Raw genomic sequence first — 27,592 nt, forward strand, 5'->3', positions numbered from 1 at the left:
CTGGTAAGGAACCAGTGGAAGGGAAAGGGAATAACAGATGATGTAAGGTGCTGGAGGAGGTGGTAGGAACTAGAGCGCTGATGTGTCTCTCTATGAATAAGCAATTTCATATACTAGTAATTATGTATCCATGTTGCTCTTCTCTGGGCTCCTATCGTCACACCAAAACAAGCTTTCAGGTCTCATTTTAAAAAATAGGATGGTTTAGATCATCTCTGTTTTAATTTCCTCATTGCTAAAGCAAAGAACATGCAATGGGGTGACTTAAACAATGGGAATTTAGTGACTCATGGTTTTGAGGTTAGAAGAAATCCAAATCAAGATGTTGCTGTAACCAAAAGCTAAGCAATATTACACAGATGATTTTAAAATTAGCCCAAAAGGTTAATATCTGAAGTTACTGAAACTGGCTAGACTGACTTCACCTTTTGTATGTGGCCATTTCTGACTAAAAACCTTCCATCCTAATGATTACTCCAGGCAGTATCTTCCCTTGTATATGGCTACTTATACCTGGTATTATAATTCCTCCAGAGGAATCTTACCTTTGTATATGAACATTTCTATTGAAAGGGTGATCACTCCATCTTCCCTTGATATCCATATGAAAAACCCTGTAGCTGACCTTTGTTTTAGGTTTTCCCCTCTCCCGGATGGCTTGATCTCCAATAAAGGGCATAACTTTGTGACTCAACCCCCAGTCAGTACCCACCCCCATCCTGGTTCAGCCCCTTAGTGTTTATTAATGAAAGAACCTGGGCAAATTCCACCTAATTACTCATTAACATCTGATGGTATAGAATACTAGAATTTCTGCAAATGGCAGGGGGTGAGCAGTTTTGGGCCACAAGGCCACTATGCTCCACTGCCTGCACAACCAAAAAACTCTTTCTCTCTTTCAAACCCTAGTGTTTCAGGAATTGGCTCAGAAGAAGAGAACCCACTTTTGCTAGGTATTAATGTTTTCTTCCCAAAGACTGGCATTCTAGTTTCCTCCGTCACATGGCAATGCACATGGCAGCCTCTCCTGATCTTTCCCTTCTCTCCTGGGTTCAGTTGACTTTTGACTTCTTGCTTCCTGCAGTTTTCTATCTGTCTGAATTTCATTCCGCTCATAAAGCACTAGAGTAATAGGATTAAGACACATTCTGATTGAATTAGGCCATAGAAGTATCCTCATCAAAAGTTCCTACTTACAATGGGTTCACACACACAGGAATAGATTAAGTTTAAGAGCACATTTTTCTGGAATACATACAGCTCCAAACCACCACAATCTCCAAGGTCTTTTTTGCTCCTAAACTTTTATCTTTATAACTTTAGTTATAGAGTCTTCCATCCCAGAACTGGAAAGAACTTTGTTACATGACCTGTCTCCCTGCCCTCAAGTCAAATTTGCCACGGATATTTCTGCCTCTAAAAGGCAGCTGCCAGAAATGTCATCAAGACTTAATTCAACAATGTCCAGCTTTAGATTACAAAAGACAAATCTTTGCTAAGGGATAGCTACTGCTCCAGTCCATGTATAGAAATGCCATCCGAATAAGCTATTGGGCCTGGAAAAGTTGACTTCTTGATAAAGAATTGCCCCCTTGAGTGGTGTAAACTAGAGCAACTAGTTTTGGAGCCTTTTTTCCCCCACTCATTCCCTTTGATTTGGTATTCTCATAAAGAACTCCACCCAGCAGGTGTTCAGAAAAGCTTAAAAGGCCTACTTTTCACCTGTCTAGGAGGTTGAAAAGTACATTGTTTAAACATGGAGCTCTTCCAGACAGTCTGGAATTTCTTAGGCAGCCCCAAGGCAGTAACAAGTTACGTCTTTTGAGACTGCTGACATTGAGGGTGGAGATTTTCTTCTTTTCATGTTTTTAAGCATCCTGGCAGCAGTAGAAATTATTTTAATGAACTATTTTAATTAATGGCTCCAGTTTTTGTGCTGCTTTTCCTGTTTGTTTGTTTTTAATAATGGCACATGGCAGCTCATCATAGGATTCTGTGAAAACCCCTGGAAAATCTTTTCTCAAAGGAAGCAATGTCATTCCTTTTACATCTTTGGCACAATCAACCTTACAAGTCTTGGTGGGCCCACTTATGTGGCTTTCTGTGGTTTTCCTCAGTGGTCATTTCTTTGTGTGTTTTCTGAGCAGTTTCCAAATTCAAGAGTACCTGGGACAATTTTATAATCATAAATCTGATCAGTTTATGGAAGAGTTCCTTAAAATAGCCTGCAACTAAGTCTCCCTATCTTCTTCCAAGACAGAGGAGATCATGCTGATGGTGGGTGTAGAGTACCAGGTAAGTGTATCCAGTTAGGATGTTATCCTCCTGCGTTGGTGTGAGGGTGGGGAATAGGTCATCAGTGCACACAAGAAGTAAAGGTGATCTGTATTGTCACCAGGAATGTGGATGTTGTTTCAACTTGAAGGTTGGTGTTTAGTTTGTGAAGGCTGCTATGACAAAATATCACATACTGGTTGGCCACATATTGGTAGTCTAGAATTCCAAAATCAAGGTCTTGGCAGGCCATGCTTTCTCTAAAATCTGTAGTGTTCTGGTGCTGAGTTGCCATAACTCAATCTCTGCATCCATCTCATGGCCATCTGCCTCTTTCTGGCTCCTCCTCTGGCTCCTCCTGCTTCTTCTGGGCAATTGTCTGTGTCTCTGTTTAGACTTCCTCTGCTTATAGGGACTCCAATCATATTGGATTAGGGCCCATCCTGATTCAGTTTGGTATCATCTTAATAGGAGCTCTGAAGATCCCATTTAAAAATGAGTGCACACTCACAGGACGGGTAGTTAGGACTTGCACATGTCTTTGTGGTGACTTGATTCAACTACAGCTGGGTTATTCCCATGTCTGGGGCATGACTGCTGAGAGGAGGGACAGAGATCTATGGGCTCTGTCCACCTCCATCTCCACGAACACCTTGGATTTTGCTTCATAGAAAAAAATGATGCCAACGCTCATGACCTCTACCAACGTCTTCCCCTAACACCTCCAAGCCTATCTACATTGACCCACTCTCATCATCATCACTCTTTTCTCAGGGAAGGGTGGTGTTTCTGACATCCGGAGTCAAACCTTTCTCCTGTGAGCTGGATCCTACCCACCATCACCTCCTCACAGTTCTTGTGTCATCAGGTATTCCTTCTCACCTATATTTTCAAACACCTGCTTTCTTAAAAAATAAAAATAAAAGAACAAACCTCCCAACTCTGCATTTAGTATCCTAGTCTCATTCCATTTATAGTTTAGCTTCTTAAAAGAGTCATCTAAACATAATATCTCACCTCCTATTGACCCTTCAATCCACTGCAATGAAGCTCTGCTGCCACCACTACCCTGAAATTGTTCTGAGGCAAAACCTTCTTGTCATCAAATCCAATGTCTCCTTTCAGACCCAAACTTCTTGGTTTCTCTTTATCATCAGATACCTCTGACAATGCCATTCTCCTTGAGCTCTTAGTGTCAACGTCACCAGTTTCTCCTGTCTGCATCTCTGATCGAAGGTTCAGTCTCATTTGTGCTCTTCTTTCCTTGCTGCTCCTTAAATGGTCGTGTTTCTCAGGATTCTATCTCTGTCCCTTATATTTTTTCAAATCCATACTCTCCCTGTATGTTGCCACCCATGTCCACTGCTTTAACTATTATTCATATACCGATGACTCCAAAGTCCTATCTTCAGTTCAGAACTCTCTTCTGAGCCCTGGGATTATTTAGATGTCTCAATGCACTTCACACTTAAGATATACAAAACTTCTTTGGTTCTTTCTCTAAGTCGACTCCTTTTCCTGTGGTCCCTCCACTCACATGAGATGTTGGGAACCCTTTCTAAGTCCCTTTGCTCATCAGCCCTGCATCTAACAATCAAATACTAGCAAGTTTAGCTCTTTCGTAGTTTCATATCCAACCGTTTCTCACTCTCTCTTTTGCAAGTTTAATCCTTCAGGAATGTTGGATAAATTAAGATACCACATATTAATGTGCCTGGCACTTGATAAAAATGTTAATTGAACTGAAAAAAAAAAAAGAAACCAGCATTTCTAGGTGATTTTATTGCTTGGAATATATGGATCTTTAAGAATTAGCACTAAAATAATTACCACTCTTTTAAGTCACTAAAATCTGTGGTTCACATACTACACTGAAATGGCAAGTCACTAAATGCTGGCTTCAAATATTTATGCCACAGGCAGGCTCCTGGAATCAGAGGAGGGTTCTGACTTTGAAATCCTCAAGCAACTCCTAATGTGATTTAAGTTTCCAGCAGAAGTACATTGAAGCAAGAAATTGAAATATATGGTGTTTGTGTTTTTTTAAACAAGATGCCATTAATTTAAAGGTATGTCTTCTCCTTGTGGAATCTCCCTTTTCTGGGACTTGGTCTGTTGGATAGATGCACACTGTAGTGCAAATCTCTATTCTTTCCCTCCTGTAAACTTTTTCTCTCTGTGAGGAGGACAGCTATGTAAATCCAATTTTATTTTATTGAACCATGTGGAAAATGTAATATTGAACCATGTGGAAAATGTAATATTGGTATTTTCCAATATTTTGTAAATTCTTGATCTATCACATATTTATCATACAGTGAACTTTGTTACATTGCCATCAATAGGGGTAGGAGATTTGGAAGATGCATTATTTCAGATCCTATCCATTGCAAGTAACAGAAACCCAACTCTACTCTCTTAAAGAATAAAGTAAATTTATTGGTTGATGTAACTGAAATTTTCAGAGGTAGGTCTGGATTTTCTTCTCTTCAGTTCATTCATCCTTGTTCTCCTCCCTATGTCAGCAGCAATAGGGCCACATGTTTCCAGAAGGAGAAAAGGAGAGGGAAGAAAGAGAGAGAGAGAGAGAGAGAGAGAGAGAGACTCTCTTTTCATAACCATAGAATAAAAGTCACAGTGATTGGCCAATGCCAGAATCAATTATTATGGTATGAAGAATGCCTGTGATATGTGGCTTAGATCTAGCTGTCAATGGGGGTGGTTTTGCCAGAGCATTGAAATGGAACTGGGGGTAGGGTTTTTTTCTTCTGAGGTAGATGGGTTGCTTGATAAAATGGTGGGCACCTGAACAGAAGAATGAAAGTTTATTAGGAAGAGGGAAGATAGGCAGCCAGCAAAGTTTCATTGCTTACAGCACAAGTAAAAAGGAAGGAAATGGAAGGTGGAATAAAGGAGGAAAAAACAAGTTATAGGAAGAATCCTTGGAAGAAAAGAGAAAATGGTATGTAGTGGTAACAGGGTTCCTAGAAGAATGAAAAGCAGACAAAAGAAATGGAAGAAGGAAAAAGAAAGAGTTCATTGGGGTGAAATGGGAATGACAGATTTTGAGTTTAAGGGAGACAAAGAATTATCCTAGGATATATACTTCTTAATTGTCATTAATGAGGATTTCCAAGTTTTTATATTTTTGTTTATCACCTCCTCTTTTAATGAAACACTCAAAAAATAAAATAATGCCAAGGCTTTTTTTGGCTGTGCCTTGTTTTGCTATACTTGTTTCAATTTTGGAATGACTCTTGCTGATTGGATAATGACTGGGTATTTTTTCTCAGATCATAGACTGAGAATTTTCCTGGCTTCATCCCTTTTCTGTCTGCTGATCTCTTGCCATAGACAATGTTGCTCAACCATTGGTGATGTCAAGTTACAGTTCTGGAAGGTCTACTAGAATGAGGAGGTGCAGATGTTTCAAGGAACTGACAACCAATTTGAGTAAACAAAACTTGGCTCCCTTTTTTAAAGAAAATGGATCCTGAACCTTCTGTCATGCCAAATTTCCAAGACAGAGAGAGATGCCTCTGTCATGGACTCTTTCAAGTTTACTGAAGACATATTAATATTAGCCTCCAGAGTTGGTAGATGAAGTTGTGAAATATATTGACCTCTCAGTCCCAAATGGAGATTCCCTTTGCAATGAATAACACCATATCTTTTAGGTATTTACTGTGTTAGTTAATATTTAACAGATCTTGGTTAAAGTGACCTCTTTGGTTACCAAAGATTTAATGTCCTTTTCTTACTTTAAACATCTGGTTTTCCAAATTTCTACTTAGCTCATTCATAAACAGGGAGAAGAGGAAATTACTCCTCTATTAACAGCAGTCTGTTCTAACTTCTAAAGAGATCTGGGTATAGCTAAAGAACAAACCTGAGGTATTTGAGAACACAATAAATAAGTAGACCTCTACTGAGGGAAGTAATTCTGATCCCTATCAACTTTAAATAGTGAATAGGTAACCAAGGCTGGCCTCCTCAGTAATAGTTTTGGCAGCAATCTGGTGACGCCATGTAAAGAACAGTAAACTATACCTCTGCCTAAAACCACTCATTCACTTTGCCTTAGCCAAGATGATAAAATTGTCTGGGAACACCCTCTTTCCATAATCAGAGAAATAAAAGTCATTGGATTAGTCAAGTTTTGGGGTTCAGAGTGAAGGTTGTTGTGCAATGAAAGTGTTCTATAATCCCTCTGTTATGGTATATGATATCCTCAACTCCTTAATCAGAAAGACCCAACGTTACATAAAGGCAATGAAAACACACTTGGAGTCCAGGGGATGATGTGCAAACTTCTTCACTGTGTCTATGAGTCAGCACTCAGTCTCTGGTGAGATAAAATTCCATAGATCTCTAACACTGTCTTTCTCCTCCGTTTTTTTCTATTCTACTAGTCTCTCCTTTCCCTCACCGTGATCCTAGATCCATCCTTGTATGCCTTCTCCCAATTCATTCCTTTATCCAAGACCATGGAGAGCCAGTGAATTTTTGCTGGGACATTCTAAATGTGAAATATCCAATACTGTAGCCACTAGCTACATGTGGCTATTTCACACTTAAAACACTACTAGCATGACTAAGAAACTTAATTTTAAATGTTATTTAATCTTATATAATAGAGATTTGGAAACCAAAGCTGTTAAATACCACTAAAAATGACTTTGTTGTTTTAGTAAGATTACAATTCACTTTAATCTTCGAAAATTTCACATCAGAACAGGAGATGTGCTGAAAGTATAAAATACACACTGGATTTAAAAGATGCAGCATGAAAAAAATCTAAAATATCTCATTAATAATGTTTATATTGATTAAATATTAAAATACTATTTTGGATATTTTGTTTAAATAAATGTTATTAACATTAACTTCTACCATTAGAGTGAAAGTAGAAGAATGGAAAAGATATGATATACAAACAATACGCATAAGAAAGCTGACCTGACTATAGTAATATCAGAGAAATGAGACTTTGAGAAAATTTAAAGAAATGAACTTCATTGTTTCTTTTTACTTTTATTTTATGGCTAATAGAAAATTTAAAATTGCATACATGCTCTCATTTTCTAATGAGCAATGCTGCTCTAGAGTTGCACATGCTTCAAGATGAAATGACTATTTAATATAAACAAGCAAACCTTTAATAGCATACATTTAATGCCCAAAGACCCTCCTCCCCCTCCAGGGTGAGGAAAAATGAAAGGGGTAGAGAAAGAACTCATCCTAAAGCCATCCCCAGCCCCATCTCTTGGCATTGCTGAGAGTATCAGTTCAACTGGCTTGGGGGTGAGGAGTGGAAGAGTGGGTGGGTGGGTAATGAAGACACTGGACTGAGGGAGTTTTGCTGGTTGGGTTGGGAGAGAAAGGAAAGGATATGGACAAGTATAAAAATACTGCATGGAGCACTGTCATGGAACATTGTCAAGGGGGCTCACTGGATTCTGACCTAAGAGGGCAGACCTTAGACATGAAGAAAGCTTGGGTGTGAGGACTGTGAAGGAAGAAGAGGCAACTGAGCAAAGATGGGAAAATCTTGAAAAGAAGCTTAACGATGGGTAGTAGGAACATTCTTCTGGAGGCACTGATTTAAAAACACGTGACAACTTGAGATCCCTTCTGATTCTTCTGCGTCCTACTCCTGGTTTCCTGTGGAACTGGTCGAAGGATCTTCCATCCATGCTGTGGCAGCTGCAACATCCCTGTTTGGTCTTTAGTACCTATCTCAACCTCAGTGTTATCTTGAAAAGACAGCCGGGCAGGTGGGAACCAAAACAGTTTCCATCTACTGTTCTAAAGGCCAAAAAATGTAGAGTGTCAGTGGTCATTTATGTCATTTAAGCACACTGAAAAATCTTAGATTTTTATCACAGTCAATCTTCCCATTTTACAGGTGGGGAAAAAAAAAAAAGAGAGAGAGAGAGAGCTGATGTGTCTTGCCCGGGATCACGCACTATTTAGAAAGAGACCTGGGACTGAAACCCCACGCTTCTGAATCCTAATTGAGTTCTGTCACTATCATATCACTTACCCCAGTTTTAACTATGTTGTAACACTCATTGTAACTCTTGCTTGTAATTTGAGTTTTCTGCAGAACCTAGTAGATTCCAGGTGGCCACCCAGGTTGCCACATTGTGTGCTGATCATTTACTGAAGATAATTGTTTATTTAATCCAATGCATTTTGAAGTTTAAATATTTGTTCTGATCACAGACAGACAAAATATTCTTTGGAAGATTTTAGGGACTAAAATTGATTATAAAAATGCTAAGTGAATAAATTTAGGGGCAATAAAATGTTCTTAAAATCATTTAAACCTCATTTTAGAGATTTTCTGGCCTGATCATTAGCAATGATATTTCATGAGACAATGAAGGAATTTGATTAATACTGTCTTAGTTTGCAACAGGGCTGCTGATGTAAAGTATCAGAAATGGGTTGGCTTTTATAATGGGGCTTTTATGTGGGGTAAACGCTAACTGTTCTGAGGCCATGGAACATCCAAATCAAAGCATCATCAGTGATGCTTTCTCACCAGTCTGCTACTGGTGACCCTGGTGTCCTGCCATGTGGCGAAGAGGCATATGACAGGGCTGTCTCCCAGCCTTGAGCTGCTGCTTGGGCTCCACCCCTTGGGGGCCACTTTGCGTGCCTCTGTGCTCTGCTGATTCTAGACTCTGGACCTCTCTCAGCCTCTTGGGACTTCTCTGCCTTTCTGCAGTTGTAGACGAACCTGGAGTCCTGTCTCACAGGGCAGACTCAAAATGGCAGAGCTCCCTTTCCCTGTGTGTCTCTTCCTCTGTGTCTCCATTTATATAAGACCCAGCAAGAGGACAGAACCCAACCTGTGTCACGCCCCCCTGACGTAGTACAAACAAAAGGGCCCCATACTCACAGGAATGGATTAGTTCAAAAAACAACCTTTTTGGGGGATTCACCAAATTTAAACTGTCATACCAACTATCTAAAAATTAAATAAAATTTAAAATTAAATGAACTATAACTAAATGTCACTTTTACATGTCTCAGAATTAGCACCTAAATAAATATCATGCCTCGATTGCAAATCAACGATAGCTTCAGTTGGCTAAAGGTATAATCCAAGCTAACATGAGAAAAATCACATCTATAATATCTAAAAAATATGGAAAAATGTTACAAATGGAAGTGTTTCTCTAGAGATTGCAATATAAACTCTTTAGCCAACTCTATTACTGAACCATTTCTTCCATTTTTCCACTAAGAAGAGATAAATATACTAACTGTGTGTACAGGTAGAGTGATTTTCCCCCATCACCATAAGTAAATAGAATGAACTGAATCTCTTAAGAGGGATTATGTAATATCTGGAACTCATGCTTGCTATCGTATAAGGAGTTATTTGTATATGAAATCTTGTGTACACAAGACTTGAAATATGTGTGATTTATAAGCAAAAGAAAAAACAGATTTAAAGCCTCGTCCTGGGCATTCAAATATCTGGATGATTTATAAGTCTTCCAAAAGTCCACACTATTCAGTACTTCAAAATTCCTACGGCTCTACAAACTTCGCTAATAGTAGCTCAGCTCATCGCTCTGCAGCATTTTGCATGCTGTTGTTCATTTTTTACGTCTATATTTTTTCTCATCTAGCTTTTTAAGAAATGTTATTCCTATTTCAGTCACGCTGTCGCCTTTTAGTTTGTCTTGCAAGAATGTAACATCAGCGGCCAAATGAACCTAGGAAAAGAAAAAAAAGGCCAGTGTCATTTCATGTTTTTCTCTTTAAAAAACTCTTTTCAGCTACATTCACCCCATTAGGCGTTGACTTTCCTTTCAAATGATAAAAAAGGCAACTGTTGTGTGGAGGAAGAGGACTTTACTGTGTGTCTTTCAGAGATGGTCTGGCTGTGTGCCAACTCCGTGGTATGAGTCTGTCAAGAGAAGCGCTGTGAGGAACTGGCCCCTCTTAGATGATTCTGGGGCCAGCCAGGCTTTGCTCACAGCATGGGGCTGAACTAAGGCTCCACTTCAAGAAGAACACAACTTCCCAGAGATAGCCGTGTCCCAGTGTGCCTGGCCCAGCAGAACTTTCATGGATAAAGAGATTCTTAAAGGACTCTCATCAAACTGATTTGCCATAAATCATTCTGTCCTTTACATAATAATATAATCACTTGTCCTAACAACATTTAGCAATCACTGATGGCTTTGAGAGCTTTGGAAATTAAAACCAGATAAATAAATTATAAGTATAATATTAAAGATTAAAATTACAGTCATGAATATTTGATACTTGGGCCATCTTTTACTTTGTAAAGTATTTCCTATTTCCCAGACACTGAAGTAAGCTCTTTGAGGTTACTTCTTTATTCATTACAGTTAAGTTCATGTAAGAGCAACATGATATTCCTGACCTGCCCTACACAGAATATTAGTTCCATTATTTTAAGTCATTGAGGTAAATACAACAAATATGTAAGGTACCCAGTAAAAGAAAACAGTAAGTTAAAATGCCTGGATCTAGCAGGTAATTAACAAAACTGTATTGAATCTCTTTCAGTTTAGTCAAAATATATTTTTTTTATTGAATCGTATCTGACTCACTTCTTTTTTTTCCACTAAGTATCCCTTGGGCAGCCAGTCTGCATTCACCAAACCACAGACCTTGGTATGCTAACTTATCTGGCTCATACAGGAGGCAAAAAACACATATTGTCATTACCAACATCCAGGATGCTCTTTGAAATATGGAAGCCAAATTCACCCTCAATTTTTTTTTTCCCAGAAGATCTTCTGGATTTTTGTCAAAATTTAACAGAAATTTAATTAAAATAACATGGAGTCTATGTTAAGCCATTTTGATATTTGGGCCACACAAAGGCTGATCCCTACTTGTCGTTCTATGTATAATTGATGGTTACCCATGAAAGGTGGAGACTTCTCTCTCTTACTTTTGACTTGCTGTTATGGTTTCTCCCTTTGAAAACAGCTCCCACCACTCTTTCCGTCCCCTTTCTTGATCTCCCAGTCACTGACTATAGGGTAAGCCTAGAAAAATGGTAGGGTAGTAGCGTGATTTTGCTTTATTCTTTTGGATTTCCTGTAACAATATCCTCTCCTAATTACTGCAGGTAATTAAAACATATGCAGGCCTCCTTATTGGGTAGGTTAACACCTGTCTAGCTGTAGGCTACTAGCTGGTCCCACCATTCACAATAGCTAAATTTCTGGAAAAAATGAGACTGTGTTGACTGTTACCTCTTCCTAAACTGCCCTTGGCTCATCAGTCTATTGAGAGATTTTCTTCTCCTTCCACTTTCCTGAAACATCTTTGATCAAGGTCCTACCTAACTTTTTGGTCCCAAAATGAGATGGATATTTTTCAGGCTTCTTATACTTAGCCTCTCTACTGTCCTTGGTCTTGCTAACCATTCCCTCTTCTTGAAATCCTCTCCTCCCTCATTTCTGTGACTATTTTTTCCTACCTCTGGTTACACCATCTCTTTGCAGTCTCTGCTTTCTCTCTTTAACTTATCACTTTTTGTCGATTCCCAGGGTTCATTTGGGACTTCATTTTCTTCTGAATCTCCACACTCTTCCTACACCTTCTTTCCTGTTCCATAGCTCCAGCATCTCCCCAGTTCTCATCTCTCTGTGAGCCCCAGATGTGTCTAAGCCCCTGCTCACTGGATATCCTTACATGCGTGTGTTAGACACCTCAGCCTCAGCAGGCTCCAAATTAACTCCTCACTCTGTCCTTTCCAATACCAAATTTGCTCTTGCCTGTTGTGTTTTCTTGGTTAATAGTACAAATTGCCCTAAGATGCTCGGAAAACTGTTATTCCTGAATATCTTTTTCTCAGCCTGGTCCTTTTAGCCAATTGATATCATAGCCTTATCTGTTCTACCTTCTTAATATTGCTTAACTTTAGTCTTCTCTCCTCTCCTACTGTCAAGGCTTTTTTTCTGGTTTTAGTTGAGGTTACCATCATCAGCTACCTAACTGCTCTCCTGCCTCCCTCCCTCAGTGCCCCCCTCCTACACATTTTCACTTTGACAAAGGAATGAAATTCCAAAAATACAAATTTCAAAATATCGCGCCCCTGTTTATAATCCTATAATGGGACTCTGTTGCTTTGAATTTTAAAATTCATATTCTCTAGCTTGTCATATGAAGCCACTTTTTAATCAGGTCTGTGTAAAGAATTTCAACCTCCTTTCTCATGTCAATCCCTCTCTCAATCTGCCTGTCAGTCATACTGAACTAATTCAAGTTCCCTGATCCTTGAATGAAACATTCTTTTTGTGCCTTTGGACATGCTGCTTCTTCTACCTGAAATACCCTTTCCCTCTGCTCCCCTCCCAAAACCTTTTCCTAATTCCTATTTGTCTTTCAAAAGCCAGCTCAGAATTTCTCCAGGAAATCTTTCCTTCCCCTTCTCCCCAGTTCCTCCCATAGCCCTAATGATGCTGTAATGCTTCTCTACACATTTTACTTCTCTACTAGACAGCAGACTCTTGCATTAGGGTTGGTCTGTGTGACCAATAGCATATGGCATAAGTTATGGTATATACTTTGAGATTTGCTTAGAAAAGACTACGACTTCTGTCTTGGGCTCTTGCTCACTTGTGCGCTCTTCTCCCTCTTTCTCTTTAATCCCTGGCTCAGTTTTTCTGAGAGATGCAAGCTACCATGTTGTGAGTAGCTCTACAAAGAGGTCTATGTAGCCAGAAACTGAAGCCTCTGGCTCACTGCCAGCAAGGCACTGTGGCCTCGGACAACCACGTAAGAAAGCCTGGAAATGGATTCCCCAGCCCCAGTCAAAGAAGTTGGTTACAGTCTCCTGGGACAGTCTGAGCCAGAATCTCCTGGCTGAGCTGCTCCCAGATTCCTGATCTTCAGAAACTATGAGAGGTGATAAATGTTTGTTATTTTAAGCTGGTATATTTTGGGGTAATTTGACAGATGACAATAGTTAACTAGCACATCCAACTAAAAATCTTCCAGGTCACTCTCTATGGATGCTCTTCAGGCTGCATTTCTTAGACCATCCCTTAATGCTTTACCATTTCCAGGGCACCTCTGATGATCCCACAGAGTAAATTGCAGTAGCACAATGAAGATCGCCCAGCAGGGAGCTCTTCCACAAACTCCACCAGAGGATTCTTGTCTAAAATCAGGGAAAATTCATTTCTGCTTGAATTATTGCAGGTCACACTTGGTGTAATTCCCAAGTACATCTTGAAAGCAACCTGATAAAGGGAGGGAAAAAGACCTATTTACCAAAACTTGGTCTAGAGCAACCATCTATTAGTATGGCAACCAGTTACCCTGTTGCAGGCAATGAGACACAACATTAAAAATGTGGAGTCTGCAGCCAGAATGTTTGGCTTCAAATTTAGCTTTGCAGTTTATTGAACCTATGACTAGTTCAAGTCTTAAGTTCTCTTATTTTTATGGGGTATTCTAAGGAACTAGTTTTCTGTAGAAACAATATGATTTATGAAACACTGGGTTAAGGTATTATTTCCAGAAAACCTTTTTCAAAACTTAATACCCTTTAGGAGAGTAAAAACTGAAAACATCATCAATCATTGACATACTAGCCTATTTGTCATATTGAGCCTAGCAAAGGATCAGATCATAAATTAAATGGATCCAGGACACACCTGCCACCATGGAAAGGTGATAGCTAGAACAGAGGATGCTATGGACACATTAGACCCAAATTATGTTTTGGGAGTGGGTGAGAATCATGTTATGAGGAATAGTGATATCAGTGAGTGATAAAGTGACTTTTCAAAAAAGTCTGCCATTTTATAGGACTTGAAGAAAAATATAGTGTACCAATGGAAGAAACCAGGAAGACTATTCCAATTACACTCCTAGTTTCACAGATGAGGGAAATGAGGCTCAGAGAGGTGAAATGACATGACCAGGGCCAAGTTAGTGGAGGAATTTTGAAATCATTTCCCTGGGCTCATAGTCTAAGGCAATTTCTTTTTACAAAACTACCAGGCCTAGACTTGGAAGTTTATTCATGAAAATTTATCAACTTTATATGTCAGCCTCCTCCAAGTGCCTATTTAAATTTTTAATTAAGAGCCGTGTAGGAGAGAAAGGGAAACGATTTTCTCTAATTATGTTTAATTAGAAGGACTCACAGATGAAGCGGCTTCTACCATGTTCGTGAGTGAGTGAGAGTGTGCCAGGAGGATGAGGGTGCGGAGGGCATTCTGAGAACATGACATGGGTATGAAATGCCATGATGGGGTTCAGGGGAGGGTGCGGTCTATCAGCCTTTGCACAGTGGGGGGCCGTGAAGGTGTGAAGCAGGCTAATACAGAACCGGATTTCTCTTTTAGAGGAGCTCCCCGGTGTCAGCCGAGCATGAGGTCAAAGAGGAGATATCCGTCAAGAGGTTACTGCATCTCTTCTCCTTTCTGTTTTTTCTTCAAAGCTCAAATCCTCCCTAATACTTTTCCAAATAAGTTTCATAAATTTGGTGCAAGTCGCTATCACTAGTCAGTTGGAAAGGATATAAAATGGATTCCTGTCTTCCAAATCTTAAGCAGCAAGAGGAAAAACCATCATGAAACTCCAGGCTTGGAGATGCGATTTGGCTCCCAAACAATTGGCTGAAACCCATTTCTGTGAACGTCGATTCCTTCGACTGGAAAATTCCTAGACTATTATTTGTATGAGTAAGAATTTATTTCTGATTCTCAATCCAAGTCACATGGAAACAGTCTGAAAACGGATGCTGTGCATTTTGAATTTACTCTATTTATGTGTTTAGGCTGCAGTTTCATGGCCAGACATTCCCAGCAGGAGGCATTATCTGAACATGGTTGGAAAATATTCATTCCTAGAGAATGACGTTTCCTTATCTGGCTGAATCGTGCTTGAGAAGGAGGACTGTTGTTTCTAAGGAGGAAAGCTCCACCCTCAGCCACTGCCACAGCTGCCCTGCCGATAAACAAGGGCAAAGCATTTTACCTCTTTGTGGATTTCCAACATGGATGCTTTTCAGGGGATTTTAAAATTTCTCCTTAACCAGAAAACTGTTATTGGCTACAGCTTCATGGCTTTGCTGACCGTAGGGGGTGAGCGGCTCTTTTCACTTGTGGCTTTTAAGTGCCCCTGCAGCAAGGAGAATATGGTCTATGGACTGGTTTTCCTTCTGGCTCCTGCTTGGGTGTTACTGATTCTGGGATTCTTTCTGAACAACAAGTCATGGAGACTCTTCACAGGTTGCTGTGTGAATCCCAGGAAAATCTTCCCCAAAGGCCAAGGCTGCCACTTCTTCTATGTCCTCGGCCAGATCACCCTGAGCTCACTGGTGGCTCCAGTGATGTGGCTTTCTGTGGCTTTGCTCAATGCCACTTTTTATGAATGCGCCATGAGTGGCACAAAAAGTTCAAAACTCCTGGGGCTGATTTGCAAGGGCAAGCCCAGAGAGTGCTGGGAAGAACTTCACAAAGTCTCTTGTGGCAAAACCAGCATGCCATCTGTGGACAATGAAGAACTGAAGCTGTCCCTTCAAGCCCAGTCTCAGGTAAGAAAGGACAAACTGGTCTTTTCTCCCCAGTGTGAGCTTGAAGTATTCTCTCTGTGCTCCTTTCAGCCAGAACATTTTGAAACTAAATGGAAATTGAAACATGATGCAGCATTAAGACAATCTCAGGAAAAGCTTTTTAGAGGTTGGATGGCGTGATGAAATTGCTGATTGGATTACATCTTTGCCATTTCCGAAAAGAAAATAACCTCTGGGTTATGCATACTTAAGTAAATACTTGAGTACTTTAAAACAGTCTCTCTGGGTTGACTTTGTAAATTATGCATAACACTAAATCATAAATTGAGTGTTAGCAGCAGAGTTGCAGTCTGAAATTACTACCTTCTATTAATTATTTATTTTCAAACCGGTTTCTCAGAAAAACACATATTGTTTGGCTATTAAAATATAGCTGAACCAAATGAGCTGATACTTTCCAAAGAGGCATGTAGTAAAATCAGTGTAGAGATTCACTTGAATGATTTTTGGCAACTGCTATCTCTATGTATAAATATTCTCAAGATTGAGAATTTCCCATATAAATGAGAATCAGTAGTCTTTAAATAGCTCTCAGGGAAAAGTGACCATATGCTAGGGAGATTATGTCTTATACTCATTTGTACGGTATGGCTAAAGAGGTTCTTACAGTACTATAGGATTCAATGTTTGGAGCATTATTTTATTCAACAGAAGGATAATAGCTTTACTGAATTGACACAGGGAAGAACCTTGTCAAGTCTCCATGCACCCTGACTCTGGCCTCAGGAAAAGCCTGACTTCCTACTAGTGAGGGGTAGGAATTGCATTCCCCAAACTAAAACAAGCAAAAGAGAAGATGAATAGGTCCACAACTTGTTAGAAATGCTATTTGTTTTAGAGTAAATGCACTGAATAAAGTCTAATTTTATTTTTTTCAACAAAGAACACATTAAGAACACATCAACGCAAAGTCTATTTTTAAAATCATGCATTCCAAAGATTGTTGGCTGTATAGTCATATTCCTTTCATAAACTGGTAAACCAAAAAATACCCCCAAACAAAATTTTTTGCTCAATGCATAAAACACATCTTAGATAAAACATGCCAGGCTCCCAAATACCTCTTTTTCTTTTGTTGAAGGAAGGTGTTAATTATGAATGCTATGACTCAATGAATGATTTATGTCCTTAGGCAGCGGGCTTCATTTAGTTAGTGCCAAGTTCAAACCCTTATCACTGTATGAGCTTTTCTTCTCTAAACACATAAGGCGTAAGGAAATAAAGAACATCTTGTCACAGCTGAGACCTACCTGTTTATTTTCAGCAGCATGAGAAGGGGGAGGACCTGGGGCTGATTCATAAAGACAAAGGGAGCTGTATGGATAGCAGGTGCTGAACACAGAGGTTTGGATAGGCCGGAGTCAGCATACAGCCCAGGCCAATAGTTGGGTATGTGGGTGGTAGTGGGCAGTGCCATGGGTGGGGCAGAGAAACAAGAAATCCAGCTGAGTGGCTCTCTATTCTTAAGGAAGGTAGAATGGAGTAAAGGAAGAAACTTGATCTTGGCATTGGCTGGTCTTGGATTTGAATCCTGATTCCTCCACTTTACCAGCCATGTGACTAGAGCTAGTGGTTTGACCCTCCAACCCCCAGTTTCCTCATAGTTGGGGGGAAATCACACCTATCTTGCAGGATGTGAAAGTTTAAAGATAATCAGCTGAAAGCTCCTGACATATAGTAGGTGTTCCAAATTCATGAGAGCACTAGGAGGACTGGCAGAATGAGACTCATTCAGCAGGACACTATTGAGGGCTGGGGGTGATGTTCTAGTTAGACTTGGGGCACTGTGAACTGGGGAAGAACAAGGGGGTCCTGAGCTTGGTACTGGAGGGAGGGCAAGTCAATGCTAAGATCAAGCAAGGGGGACGGTGGGGAAAAGAGGTCTGATTTCCAAGGCTGATAAAATAGTCTATAAGTCAGGCAGAATCGGATCAGATACTGAGGAGAGATGGCCTACAGTAGGTCTGGTTTTGGGGAAAGAGGAAGATAGAAGATGAAGACATGAAAAAGACCTGAGGTAGCCAGATGTAAGTGGTTCAAAGTAAGAACAAGGTCTTTCCCATTAAGGGATGTGGTGGAAAGATTCCGTGAGTGCAACCACGGAAAAGTGCAATACACATTTGAAAATGGCATCATGTGGTAACAGCCATAACTTGCTGAATGCATTCTAAGTACTTCCTCTGAATCATCACATTTAATCCTCAAAACCACCCATTTTACAATTGAGGAAACTAGAGCACAGAGATCATCCACAGTAAGGGGAAAGCTGGAGTTGGAACCCACATAGCACAAATCCAGAGCTTACTCTCCTGCTGCTACAAACACTCACAGTGTTCATGTGCAGCCTCAGTGCCTTCACAATAACTCACAGTCTGAACCAGAAGTTGGAAACCACTGATTTAGAGCACTGGTGCTTATTTGTGGTTTTGTTATGATCTGAACAGCCTGGTTCATTTGCAGATTATTGTTTCTATTTTCAAACAGGCCCCTCTGAACAAAAACACTAAGGCTCATTTCACAAAATGTCAAAAGACACTTTGGTAGAGGTCTGTTAGTTGTCCAAATATTAAACCAATTTCAGCTGTGAAAACTCTAATTAAAACAAGAACAAAATTGAAGTTAAACTACCTAGACTTCCACTTTTATAATTCAGAATGAAACAGTTGAACCAGTTTGCATTCTGAGAGAAGTTTGTTTTTTACAATTACCAAAATTCAGAATGAATAATCCCCAATATTTGGAATGGCCCTATTTTTTTTTTCAGCTTTAGACAGGCTTTCAATTCTTATAGCTTCAGTTTCCTTATTGTATTATCTGTTTCTTTTTACTGTGGATAATAAATAATGACATCTCTTTCAAGTAAAACCTATATAAATGTAAAAACAAATAACAAGGGAAAAATCGATCAACAAGTCATGTAAATGCATTCATCAATATCTGAAAACACCTGGTTAAGGAACTGGTTGGTCATTTTCTCTAATGACCACATTACTTTAGGATAGAAGTCCACCTGAGGGCTTGGTTTATCCAATTCTCAAATGATCTATACTCTGGTGGGGTTTTTTATTGTTGTTTTTTGGCCTGACTTTTGGTTATTTCTTTGAAAAGTAGCAATGGTGGGTAAGAGAACAGAGAATAGGTAAATTTGGACTGTCTTCTGACAGTTAAAAATGCTGTTAAAAAATAACAGTAATGATTTCAAATGACATACGATAATGACTATGGGGTTAATTTAGCACATACTTCCTAATAACACTACCCCAGGAGGGGCTTTGCTTCTACATATCCTCAACATTTCTTTCTTTCTAAGATTCTAGGATGGTGCCTGATTTGTTCAGCATCTTTCTTCTCTCTACTCACCATTTGTTATGCCCGCTGCCGATCCAAAGTTAGCTACCTTCAGCTGAATTTCTGGAAGGTGTATGCGCAAAGGGAGAAGGAGCAGTTGGAAAATACATTCCTGGACTATGCCAACAAGCTGAGTGAGAGGAACCTGAAGTGCTTTTTTGAAAACAAGAGGCCAGATGACTTCCCCATGCCCACCTTTGAGGCCTGGGAAGCTGCTTCAGGGCTGCATTGTTTCCAGCAAACCCGGCAACACTACAGCACCCTCCACAGGGTGGTGGAGGATGGTCTGGAGCTTAGGCCTGTGGACAATGAGATGACAATGGTCCTTGTGGGTACAGCCCACCAGGTGTAGCTCATCTAGCATCCCTGACTCAAGGTGTGGGAGTGCCTTATTTGGAAATCCTTCTGCTGCCTCCACAGCTTCCTGCATAGCTCTGTGTTTTCTCACATTTGCTGTTTCTTTCAAGACAGTACAAAGGTTAGTAGCCTTGAAGCTCCCACGTGCAGACAGTCTCAGCGATGGTGACAAACGTGCTCTTGCAGTGTTTGGGGATTGGGTTCAGTGGCCCCTAACATCCCCTCAAGTTCTAAAATTTTCTGATTTGACAGTGAGATGCATGCAAGAAAGTCTGTCACTATATGCTAATCTTGGTCCTGGCGTCTGGGGGCAGATAGGGAGACCTAACAGAGGGTGCTATACCCGATGGGATCTGTGGTGTGGGCAGGAAGTGTGTTCACCCTGTAATCTGTCTAACTGTCCTTTCAAGGATATATGAATTCCACCATTTGAAATGCATTCCTTTGGAAACTGAAGACCTCAATTCTCAGAAAAAACCAACTGAAAGGAGATGATGCCTAAAATTCAGAGATTTGCATGACCGCATTGTGACTTTCCTAGCCCCTCAGCACATTTGCTTTTGTGGACCCCTTTTTGCATTAAAGAAAAAAAACTACAACTGTATTCACAAATGCATTGGTATAAAGATGAATATATTCATTCTACATATATTAAAATGTTTTCTTCAACCTAATAGTACATTTATTCTCTTCTAATTTAGTTAACCACATTCAAATTACTAGCAATTTTAAAAGCATTTTTGTAGGGTCCTAAAAGTGTCATTGACCCTAGGCATGTAGTCCCCTGTGCCTAATGGGTAAAGTAGGCTCTGACTGAAGGTCTGGGGACACCATTCAAGGCAGAACTGGTGTAAAATATTTCTGCAGTTTTACCTTTGCCAGAAATAATGTAAATTTTGTATGCTACTATATAATATATCCATATTAGCTTAAATATACATAAACCCATATCATTTTTAAAATGTCCTACTAAATCTCAGTGGTGGTTTGAAGCTTATGTACCCCAGAAAAACAAATTCTTAAATTTAATCAATTCCTGTGGGTGTGAACCCATTGTAAGTAGGACCTTCTGATGGGGTTACTTCAGTTAAAAAGGTGTGGCCCAGATTAATCAGGATGGGTCTTACTCCTATTGTTGGAGTCCTTTATAAGCAGATTGAAATTCAGACAGATGAGAGAAAGCCACAGGAAGCAAGAGGCTGGACATCGGCAGAACCCAGAAGAGAACAGGAGAGACCAAGAGATGCCACCATGTGCCTTGCCATGTGACAGAGGAGCCAAGGATTACCAGTAGCCAACCCCAGAGTGCCATAGTCTTTGGGGAAAAAACATTGCCTTGATAATGCCTTGATTTGGACTTTCTTTTAGTCTCAAAACTGTAAGTAATCAAGTCCCATTGTTTAAGGGAATCCATTGCATGGTATTTGCTTGAGCAACTTAGAAAACTAAAACATGAAGCAGCAGTTCTTCAGAAGCAGCTTAGCTGTGGCCAGGTGAGAATTTTGGAGTCCGTTTTGGGCATTTTATTGCCACCTCAACTTCAGGGGCTTTCTGCCATCAGACAGTTTACACTCATGGTAATGGCTACCCCACCCAAGAATATCCAAGCTGACTAGTCAGAGGCCTGGAACACTCTGCTGTTTCTTGGTGAGCAGAGGAGCTCATCTTCCTCCTTTGGGACAAGTCACCTCCACAGGTTCCCATCATGACTTTTGGTGGGAACTGCCTTCAGGACAGTAGAGTTATCCCTTTCACATTGCAACTTTCCCCATCACAGTTTTGATGTATTACAGGTCAGCATAAGAAATTAGATGAGAATTTTTGAAGAGTTTTGTGGAAGCCACAGATGACAACATGAAGGCCAGCAGACCACACAGAAAAAGTTTAGAAACTCAGAAATATATAAAATATATTTATAGTATTGTATAATATCAACATATTTTATCTTTCAATAAATATGCATAATTACTTTTGTAAAGTTAAAATAAGAAGTTTAAGTTTGTGAAAAAAATGCAAATGCCAGAAGACTACACTACAAAGTCTAGAAAGGATAGAACTATCTTTAAAAGTTTATTAACTCATAAATGCATAATATAACCAAATACTTAACCCAAATTTCACAAGAATGTACTGTAAACCTTAAAAGAAAAACAAAAAATTTAAACTTCTTCTCTGGTCTGAAGGGAGGATCAAAAATTTTTACTCTTATTTTCCAGATCACAGGGGCACCATGCCCTAAACCCTGCAATGTGGAAGGGATAACTGCTTCACTCAGAATTCAACAAGTCCAAGAGACTTGATTTTGCCCATGGATAGATTTGAGGGGCTTTAGGTGGAATGGGTGTCTCTGCTGGATTTAGGCTGGTGTCCAGAGACAGAAGGATCAGGGTACTGCTAAAACAACGTCCTTTGGTGGTCTAGAATAGAAGCATGTGGAGAAGATCCTGGGTAAAGCCCACCCAAGCCCACACTGACTCCCTTTCTCAACATCAAATTTCCTCTGATACCGAAGAGCAACAAATTGTGAGTAGCAGCAAAACCTTTCACTCTATCAACACAATTCCATAACTCAAAAGGAAGGGGCTTCTTCTCTTGGAGGAAGATGCCATCTAGGACTTTCATAGTTAGAGATGAGAAGGCATACTGTTCTTCAAAGCTTCAAAGGACAGGCAGACTCTCTTTTTAGGAACTAATGCAGCTGGTGACTTTAAACTAAAGCCAATACTCATTTACTATTATGAAAATCCTAGAGCACTTAAGAATTATGCTAAATCTACTCTGCTTGCACTCTGTAAATGGAACAACAGAGCCTGGATGACAGCATATCTGTTTAAAACATGGTTTACTGAATATGTGAAGCCCACTATTGAGACCCACTGCTCAGAAAAAACATAATCCTTTCAAAATACGACTGCTCATTGACAAGGCACCTGGCCATCCAAGAGCTCTGATGGAGATGTACAATGAGATTGAGGTTGTTTCATGCCTGCTAACACGACATTCATACTGCAGCCCATGAATCAAGGAATAATTTCGACTTTCAAGTCTTATTGTTTAAGAAATACATTTCATACAATTATAGTTGCCATAGATAGTGATTCCTCTGATGGACATGGGCAAAATAAATTGAAAACAATCTGGAAAGGATTTACATTCTAGATTCATTTAGAACATTCATGATTCATGGGAGGAAATCAAAATATCAACATTCATAGGATTTGGAAGAAGTTGATTCCAAACCTTATGGATGACTTTGAGGGACTCAAGAATTTAGTGAAGGAAGTAAATGCAGATGTGGTGGAAATAGCAAGAGAACTGAAATTAGAAGTGGAGCCTGAAGATGTGACTGAAATTCTGCAATCTCATGATAAAACTTGAACGGAAGAGAAATATCTTCTTATGGATGAACAAATAAATGATTTCTTGAGAAGGAATCTACCCCTGGTTAAAATGCCGTGAACATTGTTGAAATGACAACAAATGATTTAAAATATTACGTCAACTTAGTTGATTAAGCAGTGGCAAGGTTTGGGAGGACATATGAAGCTATCAAAACAGCTTCATATGCTACAGGGAAATCTTTCATAAAAGGAAGAGTCAATCCATGAAGCAAACTTCATTGTTGTCTTATTTTAAGAAACTGCCACTGCTACTCCCAACCTTCAGCAACCACCATCCTGATCAGTCAGCAGCCAGCAACACTGAGGCAAGACCCTATACCTGCAAAAAGATGATGACTCACTGAAGGTTCAGGTGATGGCTAGCACTTTTTAGCAATAAAATGTTTCAAAATTAAGGTACGTACATTTTAAAAGACATAATGCTATTGTACACTTAATAGATTACAGTATAGTGTAAATATAACTTTTACATGCACTGCGAAACCAAAAAAATCATATGACACATTTTATAATAATATTCATTTTGTTGCAGTAGTCTGGAACCAAACCTTCAATATCTCCAAGGTATGCCTGTACAATTCTAGGATAACCATTAATTTCTCCCAGGACATTGACTATAATCTTCCACCGTCTTCTGATTCCATTATTGATGTTCAGATTGTCTCTCCAACTGTTGTTCTTATGTAAAAATAATCTTTTCTCTTTGGCTTCCTTTAAAATTTTTATTTTTATGTCTAGGTGTGGCTTTCTTTAAGTTATATTGCTTAGTATCTATTGGGCTTTCTGAATCTTAAAATTTATGTCTTTTCTCACTTCTGGAAATATTTCAGCTTGTATTTCTTCACCTATTGCCTCACTCTCTTCTTTCCTTTTGGGTGCAGATCAAATTTGCCACTCTGTCATTTATATTTCTTAACTTCTGCTTCATATTTCCATTTCTTTGTTCCTCTGTATTGCTTACTGGTTATTTTCTCACATCTAAATACCAGTTCACCAACGCTCTTTTCAGATAAATTAATTTTTCTAATTTATACCCTCCATTTAATTTCTAATTTTAGTTATCATGCTGTTCATTTCTAAGTGTTCCTTGGCTTTGTCTCCAAATTTATCTAACCATTTAAATAGACTGTTGGTTCCTCATCCTACTTTTATTAGCCTCTTTAACCTTATTGAATGCACACACTACTTATTTTGTAATGCAAATGACTGTAATCTTTGCAGATCTGTTTCCATCCTTTGTAATTTTTGCTGCCTCTCATTAATGGTTGCTCATTTCTTTATAGATTTTATGTATTTATTTTAAAGTTTGTGCTCATGTTCCCCAGACAATTTCCTATGGGGATTAAACTAGACTATTCCAGAAAGGATTTTAGTTTGCTTGCACCAGATGCTTGGGTCTACTATCAACCTGAAACCACTTTACACTAAACTGTGTTCCTGATGCTTTGGAGACCACACCAGAAGTGTTGATTCTCTTCTCAATCCTGATGAAAGCAGCCTGTTACTAATTCTCAAAGGAGACTTTTTCATTCTCTCAACCCAAGGCTGAGCCAACCACTTTATTATTATTATTATTATTTTATTGAAGTATATCATTCACACATGAACACACATAAATAATAAGTGTATAGTAAAGATTGTGAACTTACAAAATAAACATACATAACATCACACAGGGGTCTCATACATTACCCCTCCACCAACTCTTTGCATTGGTGTGAAACATTTGTTACAAACTATGCAAGAGTATTGTCAAAATATTACTACCAACTATATTCCTTATCTTACATTTGGTGTATTTTTCCCCCAGCCCATAGTATTTTTTCAAAATGCATTTTTGTTACAGATATTGTGAACTTGCAAAACAATCATTCAGATGTGTAGGCTTCCCATAAAACTCCACACCCTGGTGGAACATTTGTTACAGATTATGAGATATCATCAGACTTTTACCACCAATCATGTTTGATAGCATACATTTGGCACACTTTTTCCATACACCTCCATTATCAACACAGTATAGCTTGGCATTAATGCAAGAATATTATAGTATTGCTGTTAACCATTGTCTATAGGTAACACCAATTTTAGTTTTCCCATGTTTCTCCATATTCCCATCACCCTGCAATAGTGATGTACATCTGTTCTAGCTAACAGAAAGACTTTCTTGTATTTGTACCCTTAACCACAATTCTCAACTGCCTCTGGGTTCACTGTGTTATTCAGTCCCTAGATTATTCTTTAGCTTCTTTCTATTGACATTTACTTCCCCAGACTACCTTTTTCAGTCACAATCCCATTTATAAACCAGTTGCTACTCACTATAATGTGTTACTATCAACTCTACCCATCTCCACACTTTTACTGTCAAGTTAATTAAAACTTCTACATACATTAAGCATCCATAGTTCTTCTCAACCCTCCTCTTATCTCCTTATAACCTATACTCTAGAGCCAACCACTTTTTAATAGCCAGCTCTTTCTGGATCCTCCCTGCCCTTGGTAACTTTTTCACTGAGACTGTTGTCTTTGGTGCCGAAAATCTCTATTCAGGTTTTCTGGTTTTCATAGACTGTAGACGTTACTTCATATTCTCAATCTTCTGGGGTTCATTAAAATGAAAGCTCTAGGAATATGTTTATTTACATTTTTTTAAACATTTATTTGAGTATTTTAAATTTTGTTCCATTTGTCTCCCTGGCTATTCTTCTCCCCGTACTATATATTTTAACTATTGAGGCTTTCCTATATGTTTTACTATAGGGTGGGACTTGTTCCCCCAATCCCTATCCCTCACCACTGCTCTTTAATATCCTTGGACTTTTTCTACATGAACTGTGGAATCAGCTTGTCTAGTTCCAGAACAGGAAAAAGTTAGCAGTTATTATTTTTATTGGGATCACAATACAGTTACCCATTCCCCTACGGAAAATTTGCATATTTGTTATGTTACATCAATCTGCCCAAGAACATGAGCGCCTTTTCATTTGTTCAAGGCTACAATTTTGTACATTAGGAATATTTTAAGGTTTTCCTCACATAAATTTTGGAAATTGCTTGTGAAAATTATTTATAGGTTGTGATGGTTAATTTTATGTGTTGACTTGGATAGGTTAAAGTGACCTGTTATTTTAGTGAAACACTGGCCTACTTGTTACTGTGAAGGTATTTCATAGATGGAATTTTCATCTATGATTGGTTGATAGCATTTACAATCAAAAATCAATTTTCCCTTCAGTAATGTGGGTAATCTCCTTATCCAAGTGTGTTTCAGAGTTCAGAAGAAGAATTCTGCCTCAGCTTCAACATTAGCTCCTTCTGGAATTTCCAGCCAGCCATCTTCCCCTGGGTGATTTGGATTAAAGACTTCAATATTATCTTTATCTAGATTTCCAGCCTGTAGCCTACCCTACCAAGTTCGGACTTGCCAGTCACCAGTCACCTGAGCCACTTCCTTAAAATAAATCTCTACATATATCCTGTTGTTTCTGTTTCTCTGGAAAACCCTAATACATAGGTATTATTTGTTGCTATCATAAATGGTTTCTTTTTTCTATTTATCTTCTGATTGTTTTAAGTGTATGTGAAAGCTATTGCTTTATGCACATCATTTTTAGACCTCTCTGTTTTACTGATTCTATTATTGTTTTCGGGATTTCTCAGAATTAGAAAACAACCATTTGAAACCCCTAGTGAAATAATGGATCTAGACAATGGTACATCGCGGATGCTAAAACAATTAGGTAAAAGGAAGATGAGCTCAGGCCTGTACCAACTGAAGCTACTCACCCATCTTAGCATTCCTAAAAATGGGACAACCAGATATCATGTACTTCTTGATGCAGTACAAGAGGTAGTACACAACAGTAACTATAAAATACTGTTTCTGAAAAATTAAACCTGAATCTAATTAAATATTTCAACCTATAACTATTAGTTTATAGGAAATATGGCAACAGAAAACAAGATAATTAGTACCATGAGGAAATAGCCAGATAAATCTATTTGGAACATTCTATTTGACAGATGACCCAGTGTTTCCACAGATCAATATCAGAAAAAAGAATAAAAAATTCATGACACATATGGGCCTTACTTGTATCCTGTTTCAAACAACCACCTGTAACAAGTTCTTTCAGATATTTAGGGAAATATGGATAAGTGTTAGATGATTTTAGGGAACTATTAATTTTGTTATGTATGATAATAGCATGCTGGTTTATGTTTTCTAAAAAAGTTCTTAGAGTTAGATGATGTATATTGAAATGCGTTATGTGAATCATCATGATATCTAGAATTTTCCTTAAAATACTCCAGAAAAAAAAAGGGGGGTGGGGTGCACTGCTGAAAGAAACAAGATTGTTGAAGCTGAATAGTGAGTACTTGGAGATTCATTAAATTATTCTCTTTACATTTGTGCATGCTTAAAAGTTTTTATAATATTTCCACAATGAAATTAATTAAATTCTCATCTCAAGTCTTTGCTGAAGTTTTGTCAATCACTTCTTGTCTGGCTGGAGTTTACTCTCAAGTATCTTTCTCAAAAGGGCTTACAGGAGTAGTATTTCCTGTTATATTTTGAAACTGCCAGCCTGTTCTATACCGAACGAAGAGG

At 38.9% G+C, this 27,592-nt stretch overlaps 2 protein-coding genes across 3 annotated transcripts in view; one reads left to right on the forward strand and one right to left on the reverse strand.

Annotated features, from left to right (window-relative positions):
• Positions 1–7,270: 7,270 nt before the first annotated feature.
• The window catches only part of TRAPPC3L (trafficking protein particle complex subunit 3L), a 43,006-nt gene continuing 22,684 nt past the window's right edge, over positions 7,271–27,592 (reverse strand). Inside the window, exons 4-5 of the mRNA XM_058307320.1 lie at positions 13,341–13,526; positions 7,271–10,010 (exon numbers count right to left, since the gene is read on the reverse strand). Coding sequence (XP_058163303.1) covers positions 9,891–10,010; positions 13,341–13,526 — 306 coding nt within the window. The 3' untranslated portion in view covers positions 7,271–9,890. The remainder of the gene's footprint in view (positions 10,011–13,340; positions 13,527–27,592) is intronic.
• Positions 15,179–27,454, forward strand: CALHM5 (calcium homeostasis modulator family member 5). Of its 2 annotated transcripts, XR_009188027.2 has the most exons (3): positions 15,179–15,832; positions 19,182–19,697; positions 23,214–27,454. XR_009188027.2 is itself a non-coding variant. In XM_004471219.5 (2 exons), exons 1-2 carry the CDS (start codon positions 15,293–15,295, stop codon positions 19,569–19,571), a joined length of 930 nt encoding a protein of 309 aa, XP_004471276.2. In that variant the 5' UTR covers positions 15,179–15,292; the 3' UTR covers positions 19,572–20,250. The 2 variants fall into 2 exon arrangements, 1 of the variants encoding a protein (XP_004471276.2); XM_004471219.5 differs by lacking the exon at positions 23,214–27,454 and having other exon boundaries at positions 19,182–20,250.

Source organism: Dasypus novemcinctus, chromosome 11 (assembly GCF_030445035.2).
Source record: "Dasypus novemcinctus isolate mDasNov1 chromosome 11, mDasNov1.1.hap2, whole genome shotgun sequence".
Lineage (NCBI taxonomy): Eukaryota > Metazoa > Chordata > Mammalia > Cingulata > Dasypodidae > Dasypus > Dasypus novemcinctus.

Excerpts from the sequence above, each read along its gene's own strand:
- CALHM5 (XM_004471219.5), top strand. The coding sequence starts at position 15,293 with ATGGATGCTTTTCAGGGGATTTTAAAATTTCTCCTTAACCAGAAAACT. Across the intron at positions 15,833-19,181 it reads CCCTTCAAGCCCAGTCTCAG|ATTCTAGGATGGTGCCTGAT; the intron begins GTAAGAAAGGAC and ends TTTCTTTCTAAG.